We start from the raw sequence: 19,803 nt of genomic DNA on the forward strand, positions 1-19,803 counted from the left end.
TCCTTTATGTCTAGTGACACCATAAAATCCCCCCCCGTCCAGACTGGAAATCACTGCCCGGAGAGATTCCATCTTGAATTTGAATCTTTTCAAATATAGGTTTAGGGATTTTAGGTTTAGAATTGGTCTGACCGAGCCGTCTGGCTTCGGGACCACAAATAGAGTTGAATAAAACCCTTTCCCTGTTGCAACAGGGGAACCGTGATAATCACTTGCTGTTGACACAGCTTTTGTATCGCAGCTGAAACTATTCCTCTCTCTGGGAGAGAAGCTGGTAAGGCCGATTTGAAAAATCGGTGTGGAGGCACGTCTTCGAACTCCAGTCTGTATCCTTGGGTTACAATTTCTAGCATCCAAGGATCCAAGTTCGAATGAATCCAGACCTGGCTGAAGATGTGCCCCCACCGGTGCGGACTCCCGCAGCGGAGCCCCAGCGTCATGCGGTGGATTTGGTAGAGGTCGGAGAGGACTTCTGCTCCTAGGAACTAGCCGCAGCTGGTGTTCTTTTCCCTCTACCCTTGCCTCTGGCGAGGAAGGATGATCCACGTCCCTTTCTGAATTTATGAGACCGAAAGGACTGCATCTGGTATGGAGGCGTTTTCTTTTGCTGTGGGGGAACAAAAGGCAAAAAAGAAGACTTACCCGCGGTAGCTGTGGAAACCAGGTCCGCGAGGCCGTTCCCAAACAAAAGTTCACCCTTGTAAGGCAAGGCCTCCATAAGCCTCTTGGAGTCAGCATCACCAGTCCACAACGCCCTCCTAGCTGAAACTGCCATGGCATTGGCCCTTGATCCCAAGAGGCCAATAACTCTCGCAGCCTCCCTTAGGTATAACGCTGCATCCTTGATGTGACCCAATGTCAACAATACACTCTCCCTGTCGAGGGTGTCCATGTCAGATGACAAGTTATCTGCCCATCCTGCAATCGCGCTACTTACCAATGCCGACGCTACCGCCGGTCTGAGCAGGGTTCCCGTAGTCGCATAAATCGATTTCAAGGTAGTTTCCTGCCTGCAATCCGCAGGATCCTTTAGTGTCGCCGTGTCCGGAGACGGTAGGGCCACCTTTTTGGATAAACGCGTTAAAGCCTTATCTACCGTGGGTGATGATTCCCACCGTAACCTGTCATGTGAGGGGAAAGGATACGCCATAACAATTCTCTTAGGAATCTGCAGTCTTTTGTCTGGAGTTTCCCAAGCTTTTTCAAATAGAGCGTTCAGCTCATGGGATGGGGGAAATGTTACCTCAGGTTTCTTCCCCTTAAACATATAGACCCGTGTGTCAGGGACAGAAGGGTCCTCTGTGATATGTAATACATCTTTTATTGCAATAATCATGTACTGAATACTCTTGGCCACCCTTGGGTGTAACCGAGCGCCATCATAGTCTACACTGGAGTCGGAATCCGTGTCGTTATCAGTGTCTGCTATCTGGGTAGAGACGTTTCTGGGACCCTGATGGGTTCTGTAACACATTAATATCCATGGATTGTCTCCATGCCTGGTTCTGGGACTCAGATTTGTCCAACCTTTTATGTAATAAAGCCACACTTGCATTCAAAACATTCCACATGTCTACCCAATCAGCAGTCGGCGGTGCCGACGGAGTCACTATTACATTCTGCTCCACATCCTCTCTGGAAGAGCCTTCCGCCTCAGACATGTCGACACAGACGTACGGACACCACCACACACACACTGGGATATAAGGGACAGACCCACAATAAGGTCCTTTAGAGAGACAGAGAGGGAGTCTGCCAGCTCACACCCAGCGCCACTGCGGTCTGAAATATTAATAATGTCCCAGACCGGTACGCGCTTTTTGTATCACACTAGCACCAAATTAATGTGCCCCCCCCCCCCCCTGTTTTGCACCCCGTTACTTGTATACAGCGGTGAAGGGAGTCCGGGAGCAGCGTCTCTGCAGCAAGCTGTGGAGAAAATGGCGCTGGTTAGAGCTGAGGGACTAAGCTCCGCCCCCTCGATGGCACGCTTCGGTCCCGCTAATTTTTATACTGGCGGGGGTCTGTATATACTGCCCATGCAGTATCTATGTGTGCCAGTGAACTTTTATGAGGTAATCATTGCTGCCCAGGGCGCCCCAGGGCTTTGTGTGTGTGTGTGGGAGCAATGGTACCTCAGAGAAGATCTGAAGTCTTCTGCCGCCTTTGAAGTCTTCTTGCTTCTCATACTCACCCAGCTTCTATCTTCCAGCTCTGTGAGGAGGACGGCGGCGCGGCTCTGAGACGAACAGCTAGGCGTACCAAGTGTTCCGACCCTCTGGAGCTAATGGTGTCCAGTAGCCTAAGAAGCAGAGCCTATCAGTAAAGTAGGTCTGCTTCTCTCTCCTCAGTCCCACGAAGCAGGGAGCCTGTTGCCAGTAGTGCTCCCTGAAAATAAAAAACCTAACCAAGTCATTTTCCAGAGAAACTCAGTAGAGCTCCCCTAGTGTGCAACCAGTCTACTCTGGGCACAGAATCTAACTGAGGTCTGGAGGAGGGGCATAGAGGGAGGAGCCAGTTCACGCCCATTAAAAGGTCTTAAAGTGCCCATGTCTCCTGCAGAGCCCATCTATACCCCATGGTCCTTACGGAGTCCCCAGCATCCTCTAGGATGTAAGAGAAAAGATGTTTTGCACCTAGGACTGAAGGATTTAAATTGTACTTACACGTTTGATAGTTTTGAATACATAATAGAGACATAAGGGTCTATTCAATGCATGTCGGATCCTCACTGACAGAGAGGATCTGACAATGCAGCATTCAATTTGCGGGCAAATCCGACTGGTTTTGCCCGTTTTTGACAATGCCAATCCGACTTTTTTTAAAAGTCGGATTGACAATGTCGAAAACAGGACTATAACCTGTCAGATTTGCCCGCAAATCCGACAAAAAACGTGGATCCGCGGCTAATCCGCCGATCCACGTGTTTGCCGACAAGTCGGAAAAACGGCAGTACCATTGAATAGGTCAAATCATGATTCAACCTAAAAAAGTCGGAAACTGCAGTCTTTCCGACTAGACGGCAGTTCAGACTTCAATTGAATACACCCCATAGGGGTAAATTTATGAAAGCAGGAATTTTTATTTAGAACTGGTGATGTTGCCCATAGCAAGAAATCAGGTTCTATTATCTTCTAGAAGCAGCTAGATAAATGTTGAGTAGAATCTGATTGCTATGTGCAATATCAACAGTTCTAGAAAAAAAACCTCCCACCTTAGTACATTTTCATAAAACTTTATCATGTGTCTGAAATATAGCCATATTATGTTATGTACTTACTTTACGCTGGTGTATTGCATTGTTACAAGTTGTGAGGTGCCATCTTTCTCATCTGGTTTCTACATGATATATATATATATATATAAAAAAAAAAAAGGTTATTTCTTAAAATTTTACATATACATCAAGAAGGACCAATTAAAAAAAAAAAAAAAAATAGCAATGACATAATTAATAAAATTAGTTAATAAAATGGTGTAAACAATACAAATTTTACTGTATGTAGCCAACAGCAACTAGCAGGGGCTGGCTGGAACTGATCATTCTACTAAGACTAATGAAAACGAAAGTTATTGGAAGCTTAGACTTACTGCCTATTTGCACCAAGTTTAAGCTTGACAACTACAAACGTGTCCTCATACATCTAGCCTCAATACGCCATGCACTGCGAGATACCTGGTGAGTCGGCAGTTCCTAGCCAGCTCAGCTATTGCTGTGCGTTTTATTTTGCTGAAAATGCGTCTTACTCGCATCGCTATGTGAATAGGATGCACAAGCAACTTATGCTGATTAACATAGCGATGCGAATAAGACACATTTTAATGGAAGTGTCGCACATTAAAAAAAAAAAAAAAGAGGATTTTAATTACCTACCGGTAAATCCTTTTCTCGTAGTCCATAGGGGATACTGGGAATCCATTTAGTACCATGGGGTACAGAAGGGTCCACTGGGAGAACTATAGAAGTTTGATTGTGTGTGCTGGCTCCTCCCTTTATGCCCCACCTACCAGACTCAGTCTAGGAAACTGTGCCCGAGGAGACGGACATACTTTGAGAAAAGGATATAGAAAAGGTAAGTGCTCAGAATTCGAACCAGCACAACCAGAAGAAGAGAAAAGCCATGCTAACCAAACTTGCAAACAGGGACAGCAACAGCTGAACCAAACAACATTACTGAACCAAGTAACAGAGCAGGAATAACGAAGCATCGGGAGGACGCCCAGTATTGACTACGAGAAAAGGATTTACCGGTAGCTAATTAAAATCCTATTTTCTCTTACGTCATATGGGATACTGGGAATCCATTTAGTACCATGGGGAAATACCAAAGCTCCCAAACCGGATGGGAGAGTGCTGAGGTTCCTGCAAAACTGATTGACCAAACTGAAGGTCCTCAGAGGCCAAAGTATCGAATTTGTAAAACTTACCAAACGTGTTCAAAACCGAAAAAGTAGCCGCTCGGCAGAGCTGTAAAGCTGAGACACCCAGGGCAGCCACCTAATAGAAACCCACTGACCTACAGTAGTAGAATGGTCTTGAACAGATTTCAGAATCGGCAAACCTACCGCAGAATAAGCATGCTGGATAGTGAGCGTGATCCAGTGTGCAATAGACTGCTGCGAAGCAGGGCACCCAATTTTATTGGGATCATAGAGAACGAACAGCGAGTCCGATTTTCTGTGACGAGCTGTTCTCTTCACATAGACCTTCAAAGCCCTTACAACATCCAAAGACTTTAAAGTAGCAGCGGCGTCCGTAACAGCCGGAACCCCAATAGGTTGGTTGATGTGAAATGCGGAATAGTAACCCTTGTTGTGTAGATGAGGTGGAACTGGAATAATGACCTCTGTCTGTAACAGTTTTTGAATGGCGTCATGCAAGTTTACTCTCACCTCTTGTGAAACTGGTAAGCCTGATTTGAAGAATCTTTGAGGTGGGAGCTCTTGGAACTCCAGTCTGTAGCCCTGGGACAGGCTATTTCAACCAGTGTGCCGTGGCACACTAGTGTGCCGCGACCAGTTGCAAGGTGTGCCGCGGAGTCAGAGTCGTTGCCTGCACCTTCAGAGCAAACTGTGGCCCAGGCTCTTCTTATAGGATCAGTCGTGCCCTGCCTGTGACCTATGCCTTTAAGACACGGCGGTATGATATCATAGGTCACGGCCACCGCATCTCACCACCCAGCCAGCCCACTCACCTGCATACACATCTTCCACTTACCGCCCACATCCACAACTTTCCCTGCCCACCTTCATCCACACTTGTCCGCCCGCCCGCTGCTCAGTATTCACAGCACTCCACTATGAACATCCCCCACCACTGAGGGACAGGGAGGACGACAGCTGACTGGTAGGGGCTAATATTTGTTATTTTATTTCTCCTGTGTGGAGCAATAGGATTTATGGGGGGAACAATGTAAATAATTTGTGGGGAGCAATAGGATTTATGTGGGGAGCAATGTGATTTATTTATGTGGGGAGCAAAAGGATTTAAGTAGAGAGCAACATGATTTATGTGGGGAGCAATGTGATTGTTTTTTCTGTGTAGGCCAATGTGTGGATAATTTTTTTTTACTGTGAGGGCCAATGTGTGTTTTTTTTTCCGTGGCGAGCTGATGGTGTGCCTTGGCAATTTTAAAATATTGTTCTGTGTGCCGCGAGTTAAAAACGGTTGAAAATCACTGCTGGGATATAATGTGTATGGGTGTAGTATGGTTTGCTAGCGGCCGGGCTCCCGGCGACCAGCATACCGGCGCCGGGAGCCCGACCGCCGGCATACCGACAGCGTGGCGAGCACAAATGAGCCCCTTGCGGGCTCGCTGCGCTCACCACGCTGCGGGCATGGTGGCGCGCCACGCTATTTTATTCTCCCCACGAGGGAGAATGTGTGTCGGTATGCAACCAGAAGACCACCCAAGGTGTATGACCAAGGGATCCTGGCACGAACCTGTCCAGATGTGACTGAAGAATTTTAGCTGGGCTCCCACCCTCATGTCTTCCAGACATCGCGGTCCACTATCATGCGGAAGGTTTTGAGGAAGCAGAGTCTGAGCCCTGTTCCTGTGAACCAGCAGTTTCTGGTTTGCATGGTTTACCTCTAGCACCTCTGGCGGCGGTAGAAGAACCTCTGGCCTTGCCCCTAAATTTAGCAGTCCAAAAAGACTGTAGAGTAGGTCCTGAGTAGGCCTTGCTTGCTGGCATAGCTGCAGAAGGTATGTGGACTTAACCACAGTAGCTCGGGAGCTCCATTTGTCGAGTTCATCTCCAAATAAGGCCTCTCCTGTGAAAGGTAGGTCTTACACTCCTTTCCTGGAGTCCGCGTCAGCAGTCCACTGACGTAGCCATAATCCTCTGCGTGCTGACACTGCGATAGCTGTAGTGCGTGCATTAAGCAAACATATTTCTTTTATGGCTTCCACCATAAAATTTGCAGAGTCTTGTATATACTGCAGGAGCAAAATAATTTCCTTTTGAGGTAAGGTGTCTAACTCCTCAAGTAAATTACCTGACCATTTAGCAATGGCTCTTGTAAATAACCCACATGCTATAGTGGGTCTCTGGGCCGCCCCTGCAGCAGTATACAAAGATTTGAGTGTAGTCTCAATCTTGCGATCAGTCGCATCTTTTAGGGAGGCTGCACCAGGCACAGGTAGCACAATTTTAAATGAGAGCCTGGAGACTGATGCATCCACTATCAGTGGATTTTCCCATTTTTCCAATCCTCAGGAGGAAAAGGAAAAGATGGCAACAACCGCCTGGGAATTTGACATTTCTTATCTGGATTAACCCACGGTTCTTCAAACAGGGTGTTTAGTTCCTTTTACACAGGAAAAGTGACTGAGGATTTTGTCTTCTTAAAATAAGAATTTACTCACCGGTAATTCTATTTCTCGAAGTCCGTAGTGGATGCTGGGAACTCCGTAAGGACCATGGGGAATAGCGGGCTCCGCAGGAGACTGGGCACTCTAAAAGAAAGATTAGGTACTATCTGGTGTGCACTGGCTCCTCCCTCTATGCCCCTCCTCCAGACCTCAGTTAGGGAAACTGTGCCCGGACGAGCTGACACAATAAGGAAAGGATTTGGAATCCCGGGTAAGACTCATACCAGCCACACCAATCACACCGTACAACTCGTGATACTATACCCAGTTAACAGTATGAATAACAACTGAGCCTCACGAAAAGATGGCTCATAACAATAACCCTTTAGTTAGGCAATAACTATATACAAGTATTGCAGACAATCCGCACTTGGGATGGGCGTCCAGCATCCACTACAGACTACGAGAAATAGAATTACCGGTGAGTAAATTCTTATTTTCTCTGACGTCCTAGTGGATGCTGGAAACTCCGTAAGGACCATGGGGATTATACCAAAGCTCCCAAACGGGCGGGAGAGTGCTGATGACTCTGCAGCACCGAATGAGCAAACTCAAGGTCCTCCTCAGACAGGGTATCAAACTTGTAGAATTTTGCAAATGTGTGTGAACCTGACCAAGTAGCAGCTCGGCAAAGCTGTAAAGCCGAGACCCCTCGGGCAGCCGCCCAAGTAGAGCCCACCTTCCTCGTGGAATGGGCTTTTACTGATTTAGGATGCGGCAGTCCAGCCGCAGAAAGTGCAAGTTGAATCGTGCTATAGATCCAGCGAGCAATAGTCTGCTTTGAAGCAGGAGCACCCAGCTTGTTGGGTGCATACAGGATAAATAGCGAGTCAGTTTTCCTGACTCTAGCCATCCTGGAAACATAGATTTTCAGGGCCCTGACTACGTCCAGCAACTTGGAATCCTCCAAGTCCCGAGTAGCCGCAGGCACCACAATAGGTTGGTTCAAATGAAACGCTGATACCACCTTAGGAAGAAATTGGGAACGAGTCCTCAATTCCGCCCTATCCATATGAAAAATCAGATAAGGGCTTTTACATGACAAAGCCGCCAATTCTGATACACGCCTGGCCGAAGCCAAGGCCAACAGCATGACCACTTTCTGCGTGAGATATTTTTGCTTCACGGTTTTAAGTGGCTCAACCAATGCGACTTTAGGAAATCCAACACCACATTGAGATCCCAAGGTGCCACTGGAGGCACAAAAGAAGGCTGAATATGCAGCACACAAAAGTCTGAACTTCAGGCAGTGAAGCCAGTTCGTTTTGGAAGAAAATCGACAGAGCCAAAATCTGAACCTTAATGGAACCCAAGTTGAGGCCCATAGTCACCACTGACTGTAGGAAGTGCAGAAATCGACCCAGCTGAAAATCCTCCGTTGGGGCCTTCCAGGCCTCACACCAAGCAACATATTTCCGCCATATGCAGTGATAATGTTTTGCGGTCACATCCTTCCTAGCTTTAATCAGCGCAGGAATGACTTCCTCCGGAATGCCCTTTTCCTTTAGGATCCGGTGTTCAACCGCTATGCCGTCAAACGCAGCCGCGGTAAGTCTTGGAACAGACAGGGCCCCTGCAGTAGCAGGTCCTGTCTGAGCGGCAGAGGCCAAGGGTCCTCTGAGATCATTTCTTGAAGTTCTGGGTACCAAGCTCTTCTTGGCCAATCCGGAACAATGAGTATAGTTCTTACTCCTCTCCTTCTTATTATTCTCAGTACCTTGGGTATGAGAGGAAGAGGAGGGAACACATAAACCGACTGGTACACCCACGGTGTCACTAGAGCGTCCACAGCTATCGCCTGAGGGTCCCTTGAGCTGGCGCAATATCTTTTTAGCTTTTTGTTGAGGCGGGACGCCATCATGTCCACCTGTGGCCGTTCCCAACGGTTCACAATCAGCTGGACGACCTCTGGATGAAGTCCCCACTCTCCCGGGTGGAGGTCGTGCCTGCTGAGGAAGTCTGCTTCCCAGTTGTCCACTCCCGGAAGGAACACTGCTGACAGTGCTATCACGTGATTCTCCGCCATCAAAGAATCCTTGTGGCTTCTGCCATTGCCACCCTGCTTCTTGTGTCCCGCCCTGGCGGTTTACATGGGCGACCGCTGTGATGTTGTCTGACTGAATCAGAACCGGTTGGTTTTGAAGCAGGGGTTCTGCTTGACTCAGGGCGTTGTAAATGTCCCTTAGTTCCAGAATATTTATGTGTAGGGAAGTTTCCTGACTTGACCATTGTCCTTGGAAGTTTCTTCCCTGGGTGACTGCCCCCCAACCTCGGAGGCTTGCAACCGTGGTCACCAGGACCCAGTCCTGTATGCCGAATCTGCGGCCTTCGAGCAGATGAGCACTCTGCAGCCACCACAGCAGAGACACCCTGGCCCTCGGGGACAGGGTCATTAACCGATGCATCTGGAGATGCGATCCGGACCACTTGTCCAACAGATCCCAATGGAAGATCCTTGCATGGAATATGCCGAAGGGACTTGCTTCGTAAGAAGCTACCATCTTTCCCAGGACTCGCGTGCAGTGATGCACCAACACCTGCTTTGGTTTCAGGAGGACCCTGACCAGAGATGATAATTCCTGGGCCTTCTCCTCCGGGAGAAATATCTTCTTCTGTTCTGTGTCCAGAATCATGCCCAAGAACAGCAGACGCGTCGCAGGTATCAGCTGCGACTTTGAGATATTCAGAATCCAGCCGTGCTGATGCAGCACTTCCTGAGATAGTGCCACACCGACTAGCAACTGCTCTTTGGACCTTGCCTTTATAAGGAGATCGTCCAAGTACGGAATAATCATGACTCCCTTCTTTCGGAGGAGCATCATCATTTCGGCCATTACCTTGGTAAATACCCACGGTGCCGTGGACAGACCAGACGGCAACGTCTGGAATTGGTAATGACAGTCCTGTACCACACCCTTGAGGTACTTTGAACTTGAACTTTTTTATATAAATGTTCAAGGATTTTAAATTTAGAATGGGTCTCACCGAACCGTCTGGTTTCGGTACCACAACATTGTGGAACAGTAACCCCGTCCCTGTTGAAGGAGGGGTACCTTGATTATCACCTGCTGAAGATACAGCTTGTGAATTGCCGCCAGTACTACCTCCCTTTCTCTGAGGGCAGCAGGCAAGGCTGATTTGAGGTAACGGCGAGGGGGAGTCGCCTCGAACTCCAGCTTGTATCCCTGTGATACTAGTTGCAGAACCCAGGGATCCATCTGTGAGCGAGCCCACTGGTCGCTGAAGTTCCGGGGACGCGCCCCCACCGCACCTGGCTCAGCCTGTGGAGCCCCAGCGTCATGCGGTGGACTTAGAGGAAGCGGGGGAAGATTTTTGATCCTGGGAACTGGCTGTCTGGTGCAGCCTTTTTCCTTCTTCCCTTGCCTCTGGCAGAAAGGAAGCGCCTTTGACCCGCTTGCTTTTCTGAGGCCGAAAGGACTGTACCTGATAATACGGTGCTTTCTTAGGCTATGAGGGAACCTGAGGTAAAAATGTTTGACTTCCCAGCTGTTGCTGTGGATACGAGGTCCGAGAGACCATCCCCAAACAATTCCTCACCCTTATAAGGCAGAATCTCCATGTGCCTTTTAGAATCAGCATCACCTGTCCACTGCCGGGTCCATAATACCCTCCTGGCAGAAATGGACATTGCATTAATTCTGGATGCCAGCCGGCAAATATCCCTCTGTGCATCCCTCATATATAAGACGACGTCTTTAATATGCTCTATGGTTAGCAAAATAGTATCCCTGTCGAGGGTAACACTATTATCTGACAGGGTATCAGACCACGCTGCAGCATCACTACACCTCCATGTTGAGGCAATTGCAGGTCTCAGTATAGTACCTGAGTGTGTATATACAGACTTCAGGATTTCCTCCTGCTTTCAGCAGGCTCCTTCAAGGTGGCCGTATCCCGAGACGGCAGTGCCACCTTTTTTGACAAGCGTGTGAGCGCCTTATCCACCCTAGGGGATATCTCCCAACGTGACCTATCCTCTGGCGGGAAAGGGTACGCCATCAGTAACTTTTTAGAAATTACCAGTTTCTTATCGGGGGAAACCCACGCTTCTTCACACACTTCATTCAATTCATCTGATGGGGGGACAAAACACTGGCTGCTTTTTCTCCCCAAACATAAAACCCCTTTTTAGTGGTACTTGGGTTAATGTCAGAAATGTGTAACACATTTTTCATTGCCGAAATCATGCAACGGATGCCCCTAGTGGATTGTGTATATGTCTCAACCTCGTCGACACTGGAGTCAGACTCCGTGTCGACATCTGTGTCTGCCATCTGAGGTAGCGGCCGTTTTTGAGCCCCTGATGGCCTTTGAGACGCCTGGGCAGGCGCGGGCTGAGAAGCCGGCTGTCCAATGGCTGTTACGTCATCCAGCCTTTTATGTAAGGAGTTGACACTGTCGGTTAATACCTTCCACATATCCACCCACTCTGGTGTCGGCCCCGCAGGGGGTGACATCACATTTATCGGCACCTGCTCCGCCTCCACATAAGCCTCCTCATCAAACAAGTCGACACAGCCGTACCGACACACCGCACACACACAGGGAATGCTCTGACTGAGGACAGGACCCCACAAAGTCCTATGGGGAGACAGAGAGATAGTATGCCAGCACACACCACAGCGCTATTTAATCAGGGATTTACACTAATAGAAAGTGATTTATCCCTATAGCTGCTTTTTATATAGAGTTTGCGCCTAAATTTAGTGCCCCCCTCTCTTTTTAACCCTTTGAGCCTGGAAACTGCAGGGGAGAGCCTGGGGAGCTGTCTTCCAGCTGCACTGTTAAGAGAAAATGGCGCCAGTGTGCTGAGGGAGATAGCCCCGCCCCTTTTTCGGCGGACTTCTCCCGCTCTTATAATTGTATTATGGCAGGGGATTTTTACACATATATAGCTTATTAGGCTATATTATGTGTTGTTTGCCAAAGTTAAGGTACTCTAATTGCAGCCCAGGGCGCCCCCCCCCCCAGCGCCCTGCACCCATCAGTGACCGGAGTATGTGGTGTGCATAGGGAGCAATGGCGCACAGCTGCAGTGCTGTGTGCTACCTTAATGAAGACCGAAGTCTTCAGCCGCCGATTTCCTTCTGGCTCTGTAAGGGGGACGGCGTCGCGGCTCCGGGACCAGACGACAGAGGCTGGGCCTGTGTTCGATCCCTCTGGAGCTAATGGTGTCCAGTAGCCTAAGAAGCCCAAGCTAGCTGCAAGCAGGTAGGTTCGCTTCTTCTCCCCTTAGTCCCTCGTAGCAGTGAGTCTGTTGCCAGCAGATCTCACTGAAAATAAAAAACCTAGCAAATACTTTCTTTACTAGGAGCTCAGGAGAGCCCCTAGTGTGCAACCAGCTCGGGCCGGGCACAGATTCTAACTGAGGTCTGGAGGAGGGGCATAGAGGGAGGAGCCAGTGCACACCAGATAGTACCTAATCTTTCTTTTAGAGTGCCCAGTCTCCTGCGGAGCCCGCTATTCCCCATGGTCTTTACGGAGTTCCCAGCATCCACTAGGACGTCAGAGAAAGTAAGATTCCTCACTCTCCTCTGTCACCTTATCATGGATATTTAGAACTTCTCTGATAGCATCTATGAGAGCCTCTACACCCTGTGACAGAGTACCCTCCCCTACCACTGTGTCCACCTCACCTTCCTACATTTCTGACCCTTTATCATCAGAATCAGAATACAGTATATGGGCCAAGGTACATTTTTGCAGACAAATGGTATAGGACTGAGACGCTAGTCTGGGTACGGAGTTCTTTTTTATAAACTCATCCATAGACTGCCTTTTTTTATTGCGTCTTTCTCATTACGAGATAATTTTGTAGAAATCGTTCCCCTAATGGAGTTCAGCCATGCTGGTTCTGCCCCACTAGCCTGGGAAGGGATACTACACTGAGTACACACTAGTGAACCCCCTGGAGAAGAGGAACACTGTGCCTTACATGAAACACACTCTTTACCTGACATACTGCAGTAGTGACAGCACACACACACAGGAAAAGGTTAAAAGCAAAATTAACCCCCAAAGAGCCCTTCCAGAGAGACACAGGGCCTAATTCAGAGTTGATCGCAGTAGCAAATTTGTTAGTGGTTGGGCAAAACCATGTGCACTGCAGGGGGCAGATATAACGTGTGCAGAAACAGTTAGATTTGGGTGGGGTGTGTTCAAACCGAAATCTAAATTGCGGTGTAAAAATAAAGCAGCCAGTATTTACCCTGTACAGGAACAAAATAACCCACCCAAATATAAATCTCTCTACAAATGTTATATCTGCCACACCTGCAGTGCACATGGTTTTGGCCATTTGCTAACAAATTTGCTGTTACGATCAACTCTAAATTACCCCCATAGAGAGAGTACGGAACCAGCACATGGCGCCCTTATCGCTAATGCCAAGCTTAGCTGGGTTGCAGACTAAGTACCTAGATTAGGGACTTAGTACAGTAGTAATAGCTTTCCCCCTGCTATGACCCCCTGGTACCGCTGAGGTAAACTGGAGGCTTTCCGGAGGAGCTGCGTGTCCCTGTCAGTCAGCGCCTGTGTCAGCTGCAGAAGGGAAAATGGCGCTTGTGAGCTGCTGGGTCCACTCATAGCCCCGCCCCTTCAATGTCGCGCGTTCTTCCCGCTCTTCTTTATACTGGTTTATGTGTCTGGGTGCATAAAATGGAGACAGTCTCCTTTTATGGCTGTGTTGCCAGTCTGGGTACTGTGTACACAACAGTGTACTTAGGAGACTCAGTCCGCCCCGCGTAGAAGCCGTGCGTCTCCGTACCCTCATGCCGCCATAATGGCCGCGAACTGCGAATCGGGACGCTGGCTTAGTACTCACCACTCTTCTTTCTTCTGGCTCTGTTAGGGGTGGTGGCGTGCTGAGGCAATGTACACTCGCCGTGGTGGGGCTTGTGAATAGTTTCCTCAGGAGCTAGCGTCCTGTCAGCAGAGAACAGGACCATTAACCCTTAGTCAGGTTGGGCCGTTTCCCCCCTAAGTCCCATGGAGCAGGCAGGCTGGTGCCATCCAGTCCAGTCTGAAAATAACAAAATTAGAAAATAAATGCAGAAAACTCTTTAGGAGCTTCCAGAGACGTGACTGGCTCCTCGGGCACTTTTTCTAAGCTGAGTCTGGTAGGAGGGGCATAGAGGGAGGTGCCAGCACACAACCAAACCTCTACAGTGCCCATGGCTCCTAGTGGACCCGTCTATACCCCATGGTACTAAATGGTTTCCCAATATCCCCTAGGACGTAAGAGGAAAAAAAAAGATGCTTAGCGCTACAAAGTCGCGCTATAAGGGCTGTGCAACACGACTGCAGCAAAGATGTAGGAGAACGGGTGGTATTCATCTGACCGCCGGTCAGCTGACGGACAGTCACATGACCTCCTCCACCAGCTCGACGGGTCACTATCCCGATGGTCGGCATGCCGACCAACAAGGACTATTTCCACTCGTCGGTGTCCACGACACCCATAGAGTGGGAATAGAACCCGTGGCGAACGCAGGTCGCCACCGAGCCCGCAAGTGGCTTGCTGCACTCGCCCCCTCAGTACTACACCCAGGAGAACACATCTGTATCTCGATAATTAAATCATTAACTCATTCTCCAAACCTATGAAAAATCAATTAACTTCTAATGCTTGGGAGCTTTGATAAACTATGACAAAATAAAAGCGGAAATACTGAACAATTTTTTCCCCTCAGTATTCACCAGGGAGGATCAGACGGTGAGATTAGTGTATAACGATAGTGAAGGTAATGACTCTTGGCTTGAAGCTTGCTTAAGTGAGGAAGTAGTCCTGGAGAGACTAAGCAACATAAAGATTAATAAATCACCAGGCCCAGATGGTTTTCATCCGAGGGTTATTATAGAGCTTAAGTCACGAGTAGCGAAACCCATATACTTGATTTTCCATAGTTCAACTAGATCTGGCATGGTACCAAAGGATTGCCTCACAGCTGCGGTAGTGCCTTTATTTAAAAAGGGAACTAAAAATAATCCTGGAAACTATAGACCAGTTAGTTTAACCTCTATAGTGGGTAAAAATAAGATTTTACTTACCGGTAAATCTATTTCTCGTAGTCCGCAGTGGATGCTGGGGACTCCGTAAGGACCATGGGGAATAGACGGGCTCCGCAGGAGACATGGGCACTTTAAGAAAGAATTTAGATTCTGGTGTGCTCTGGCTCCTCCCTCTATGTCCCTCCTCCAGACCTCAGTTAGAGAAACTGTGCCCGGAAGAGCTGACAGTACAAGGAAAGGATTTTGGGAATCCAGGGTAAGACTCATACCAGCCACACCAATCACACCGTATAACTTGTGATAACTTTACCCAGTTAACAGTATGAACAATAACAGAGCATCAGATAAACTCTGATGCAACTTTAACATAACCCTTATTTAAGCAATAACTATCTACAAGCATTGCAGAAGAAGTCCGCACTTGGGACGGGCGCCCAGCATCCACTACGGACTACGAGAAATAGATTTACCGGTAAGTAAAATCTTATTTTCTCTGACGTCCTAGTGGATGCTGGGTACTCCGTTAGGACCATGGGGATTATACCAAAGCTCCCAAACGGGCGGGAGAGTGCGGATGACTCTGCAGCACCGAATTAGCAAACACAAGGTCCTCCTCAGCCAGGGTATCAAACTTGTAGAACTTTGCAAAGGTGTTTGAACCTGACCAAGTAGCCGCTCGGCAAAGCTGTAATGCCGAGACCCCTCGGGCAGCCGCCCAAGAAAAGCCCACCTTCCTTGTGGAATGAGCCTTAACTGATTTAGGCAGCGGCAACCCAGCCGCAGAATGAGCCTGCTGAATCGTTTTACAGATCCAGCGAGCAATAGTTTGCTTTGAAGCAGGCGCCCCAAGCTTGTTGGAAGCATACAGGATAAAATAAGATTTTACTTACCGATAAATCTATTTCTCGTAGTCCGTAGTGGATGCTGGGGACTCCGTCAGGACCATGGGGATTAGCGGCTCCGCAGGAGACAGGGCACAAAAGCAAGCTTTAAGGATCACATGGTGTGTACTGGCTCCTCCCCCTATGACCCTCCTCCAAGCCTCAGTTAGGTACTGTGCCCGGACGAGCGTACACAATAAGGAAGGATCTTGAATCCCGGGTAAGACTCATACCAGCCACACCAATCACACCGTACAACTTGTGATCTGAACCCAGTTAACAGTATGATAACAATGAAGTAGCCTCTAAAAAAGATGGCTCACCACAATAATAACCCGATTTTTGTAGCAATAACTATGTACAAGTAATGCAGACAATCCGCACTTGGGATGGGCGCCCAGCATCCACTACGGACTACGAGAAATAGATTTATCGGTAAGTAAAATCTTATTTTCTCTAACGTCCTAGTGGATGCTGGGGACTCCGTCAGGACCATGGGGATTATACCAAAGCTCCCAAACGGGCGGGAGAGTGCGGATGACTCTGCAGCACCGAATGAGAGAACTCCAGGTCCTCCTCAGCCAGGGTATCAAATTTGTAGAATTTTACAAACGTGTTCCCCCTTGACCACGTAGCTGCTCGGCAAAGTTTTAAAGCCGAGACCCCCTCGGGCATCCGCCCAAGATGAGCCCACCTTCCTTGTGGAATGGGCATTTACAGATTTTGACTGTGGCAGGCCTGCCACAGAATGTGCAAGCTGAATTGTACTACAAATCCAACGAGCAATAGTCTGCTTAGAAGCAGGAGCACCCAGCTTTTTGGGTGCATACAATATAAACAGCAAGTCAGACTTTCTGACTCCAGCCGTCCTGGAAATATATATATATATATATATATATATATATATCTACATATTTTTAGGGCCCCGACAACGTCTAGCAACTTGGAGTCCTCCAAGTCCCTAGTAGCCGCAGGCACCACAATATGTTGTTTCAGGTGAAACGCTGACACCACCTTAGGAAAAAACTGGGGACGAGTCCGCAGTTCTACCCTGTCCGAATGGAAAATCAAATATGGGCTTTTTTAAGACCAAGCCACCCATTCTGACAGTCGCCTGGCCGAAACCAGGGCCACATCATGGTCACTTTCCATGTGAGATATTTCAAATCCACAGATTTGAGCGGTTCAAACCAATATGATGAGGAATCCCATCACTACGTTGAGATCTCACGGTGCCACTGGAGGCACACAAGGGGCTGTATATGTAATACTCCCTTGACAAACGTCTGGACTTCAGGAACTGAAGCCAATTTTTTCTGGAAGAAAATCTCCAGGGCCGAAACTTGAACCTTAATGGACCCCAATTTGAGGCCCATAGACACTCCTGTTTGCAGGAAGCGCAGAAATCGACCCAGTTGAAATTCCTTCGTGGGGCCTTTCTGGCCTCACCCACGCAACATATTTTCACCACATGTGGTGATAACGTTGTGCGGTCCCCTCCTTCCTGGCTTTGACCAGGGTAGGTATGACCTCTTCCGGAATGCCTTTTCCCTTAGGATCCGGCGTTCAACCGCCATGCCGTCAAACGCAGCCGCGGTAAGTCTTGGAACAGACAAGGTCCCTGCTGGAGCAGGTCCTTTCTTAGAGGCAGATGCCACAGTTCCTCTTGGAACAGACATGGTTCTTGCTGAAAGCAAATCCCATTTTAGCTCCCGAGGCTATTAGTCCTCTGTGAGCATCTCTTGAAGTTCCGGGTACCAAGTCCCTCTTGGCCAATCCGGAGCCACGAGTATAGTTCTTACTCCTCTACGTCTTATAATTCTCAATACCTTGGTTATGAGAAGCAGAGGAGGGAACACATACACCGACTGTTACACCGACGGTGTTACCAGGACGTCCACAGCTATCGCCTGAAGGTCTCGTGACCAGGCGCAATACCTGTCCCGTTTTTTGTTCGGGCTGGACGCCATCATGTCCACCTTTGGTCTTTCCCAAAGGTTCACACTCATGCGGAAAACTTCCCGATGAAGTTCCCACTCTCCCGGGTGGAGGTCGTGCCTGCTGAGGAAGTCTGCTTCCCAGTCGTCCACTCCCGGAATGAACACTGCTGACAGTGCTATCACATGATTTTCCGCCTAGCGAAAAATCCTTGCAGTTTTGACCACTGCCCTTCTGCTTCTTGTGCCGCCCTTTCTGTTTACGTGGGCGACTGCCGTGATGTTATCCCACTGGAACAATACCGGCTGACCTTGAAGCAGAGGCCTTGCTAAGCTTAGAGCATTATAAATTTGCTCTTAGCTCCAGTATATTTATGTGGAGAGAATTCTCCAGACTTGATCACACTCCCTGGAAATTTTTTCCCTGTGTGACTGCTCCCCAGCCTCTCAGGCTGGCCTCCGTGGTCACCAGCATCCAATCCTGAATGCCGAATCTGCGGCCCTCTAGAAGATGAGCACTCTGTAATCACCACAGGAGAGACACCCTTGTCCTTGGATATAGGGTTATCCGCTGATGCATCTGAAGATGCGATCCGGACCATTTGTCCAGCAGATCCCACTGAAGAGTTCTTGCGTGAAATCTGCCGAATGGAAGCGCTTCGTAATAAGCCACCATTTTTACCAGGACTCTTGTGCAATGATGCACTGACACTTTTCCTGGTTTTAGGAGGATCCCGATTAGCTCGGATAACTCCCTGGCTTTCTCCTCTGGGAGAAACACCTTTTCCTGGACTGTGTCCAGAATCATCCCTAGGACCAGCAGACGTGTCGTCGGAACAACTGCGGTTTTGGAATATTTAGAATCCACCCGTGCTGTCGTAGAACTACTTGAGATAGTGCTACTCCGACCTCCAACTGTTCTCTGGACCTTGTTCTTATCAGGAGGTCGTCCATTCTCTTTGACGACGAATCCTCATTTCGGTCATTACCTTGGTAAGGACCCGGGGTGCCTTGGACAATCCAACGGCATCGTCTGAAACTGATAGTGACAGTTCTGTACCACGAACCTGAGGTACCCTTGGTGAGAAAAGCAAATATTTGGGACATGGAGGTAAGCATCCCTGATGTCCCGGGACACTATATAGTCCCCTTGTTTGCTATCACTGCTCTGAGTGACTCCATCTGAATTTGAACCTTTGTAAGTGTTCAAAAATTTTTTTCGATTTAGAATCGGTCTCACCTAGCCTTCTGGCTTCAGTACCACCATATAGTGTGGAACAATACCCCTTTCCTTGTTGTAGGAGGGGTATTTTTATTATCACCTGCTGGGAATACAGCTTGTGAATTATTTTCAATACTGCCTCCCTGTCGGAGGGAGACATTGGTACAGCAGACTACAGGAACCTGCGAGGGGGGAAACGCCTCGACATTCCAATCTGTACCCCTTGGATACTACTTGTAGGATCCAGGGGTCCTGTACGGTCCCAGCGTCATGCTGAGAACTTAGTAGAAGCGGCGGAGGGCTTCTGTTCCTGGGAATGGGCTGCCTGCTGCAGTCTTCTTCCCTTTTCTCTATCCCTGGGCAGATATGACTCTTATAGGGACGAAAAGACTGAGGCTGAAAAGACGGTGTCTTTTTCTGCAGAGATGTGACTTAGGGTAAATAACGGTGGATTTTCCAGCAGTTGCCGTGGCCACCAGGTCCCATGGACCGACCCCAAATAACTCCTCCCCTTTATACGGCAATACATCTTTGTGCCGTTTGGAATCTGCATCACCTGACCACTGTCGTGTCCATAAACATCTTCTTGCAGATATGGACATCGCATTTACTCTTGATGCCAGAGTGCAAATATCCCTCTGCGCATCTCGCATATATAGAAATGCATCCTTTAAATGCTCTATAGTCAATATTTTTAGTCAGGGAATCCGACCAAGCCACCTCAGGTCTGCACATCCAGGCTGAGGCGATCGCTGGTCACAGTATAACACCAGCATGTGTGTGTATACTTTTTAGGATATTTTTCAGCCTCCTATCAGCTGGCTCCTTAAGTACGGTCCTATCTGTAGATGGTA

The 19,803-nt window shown here is 48.5% G+C and overlaps 1 protein-coding gene and 1 long non-coding RNA gene across 6 annotated transcripts in view; one reads left to right on the forward strand and one right to left on the reverse strand.

The window, feature by feature from the left end:
- Positions 1–19,803, reverse strand: part of ATF6 (activating transcription factor 6) — a 568,366-nt gene that overhangs the window by 154,139 nt on the left and 394,424 nt on the right. For all 5 annotated transcript variants that reach the window (XM_063940277.1, XM_063940274.1, XM_063940273.1 and 2 more), the window contains exon 13: positions 3,281–3,339. In XM_063940277.1, the coding sequence (XP_063796347.1) occupies positions 3,281–3,339 (59 nt within the window). The remainder of the gene's footprint in view (positions 1–3,280; positions 3,340–19,803) is intronic.
- LOC134957987 (uncharacterized) overlaps positions 1–19,803 on the forward strand; it is a 197,425-nt gene that overhangs the window by 83,979 nt on the left and 93,643 nt on the right. The gene's annotated exons all lie outside the window — the stretch shown is intronic.

The sequence above is a fragment of the Pseudophryne corroboree genome, chromosome 9 (genome assembly GCF_028390025.1).
Source record: "Pseudophryne corroboree isolate aPseCor3 chromosome 9, aPseCor3.hap2, whole genome shotgun sequence".
NCBI classification, from domain to species: domain Eukaryota; kingdom Metazoa; phylum Chordata; class Amphibia; order Anura; family Myobatrachidae; genus Pseudophryne; species Pseudophryne corroboree.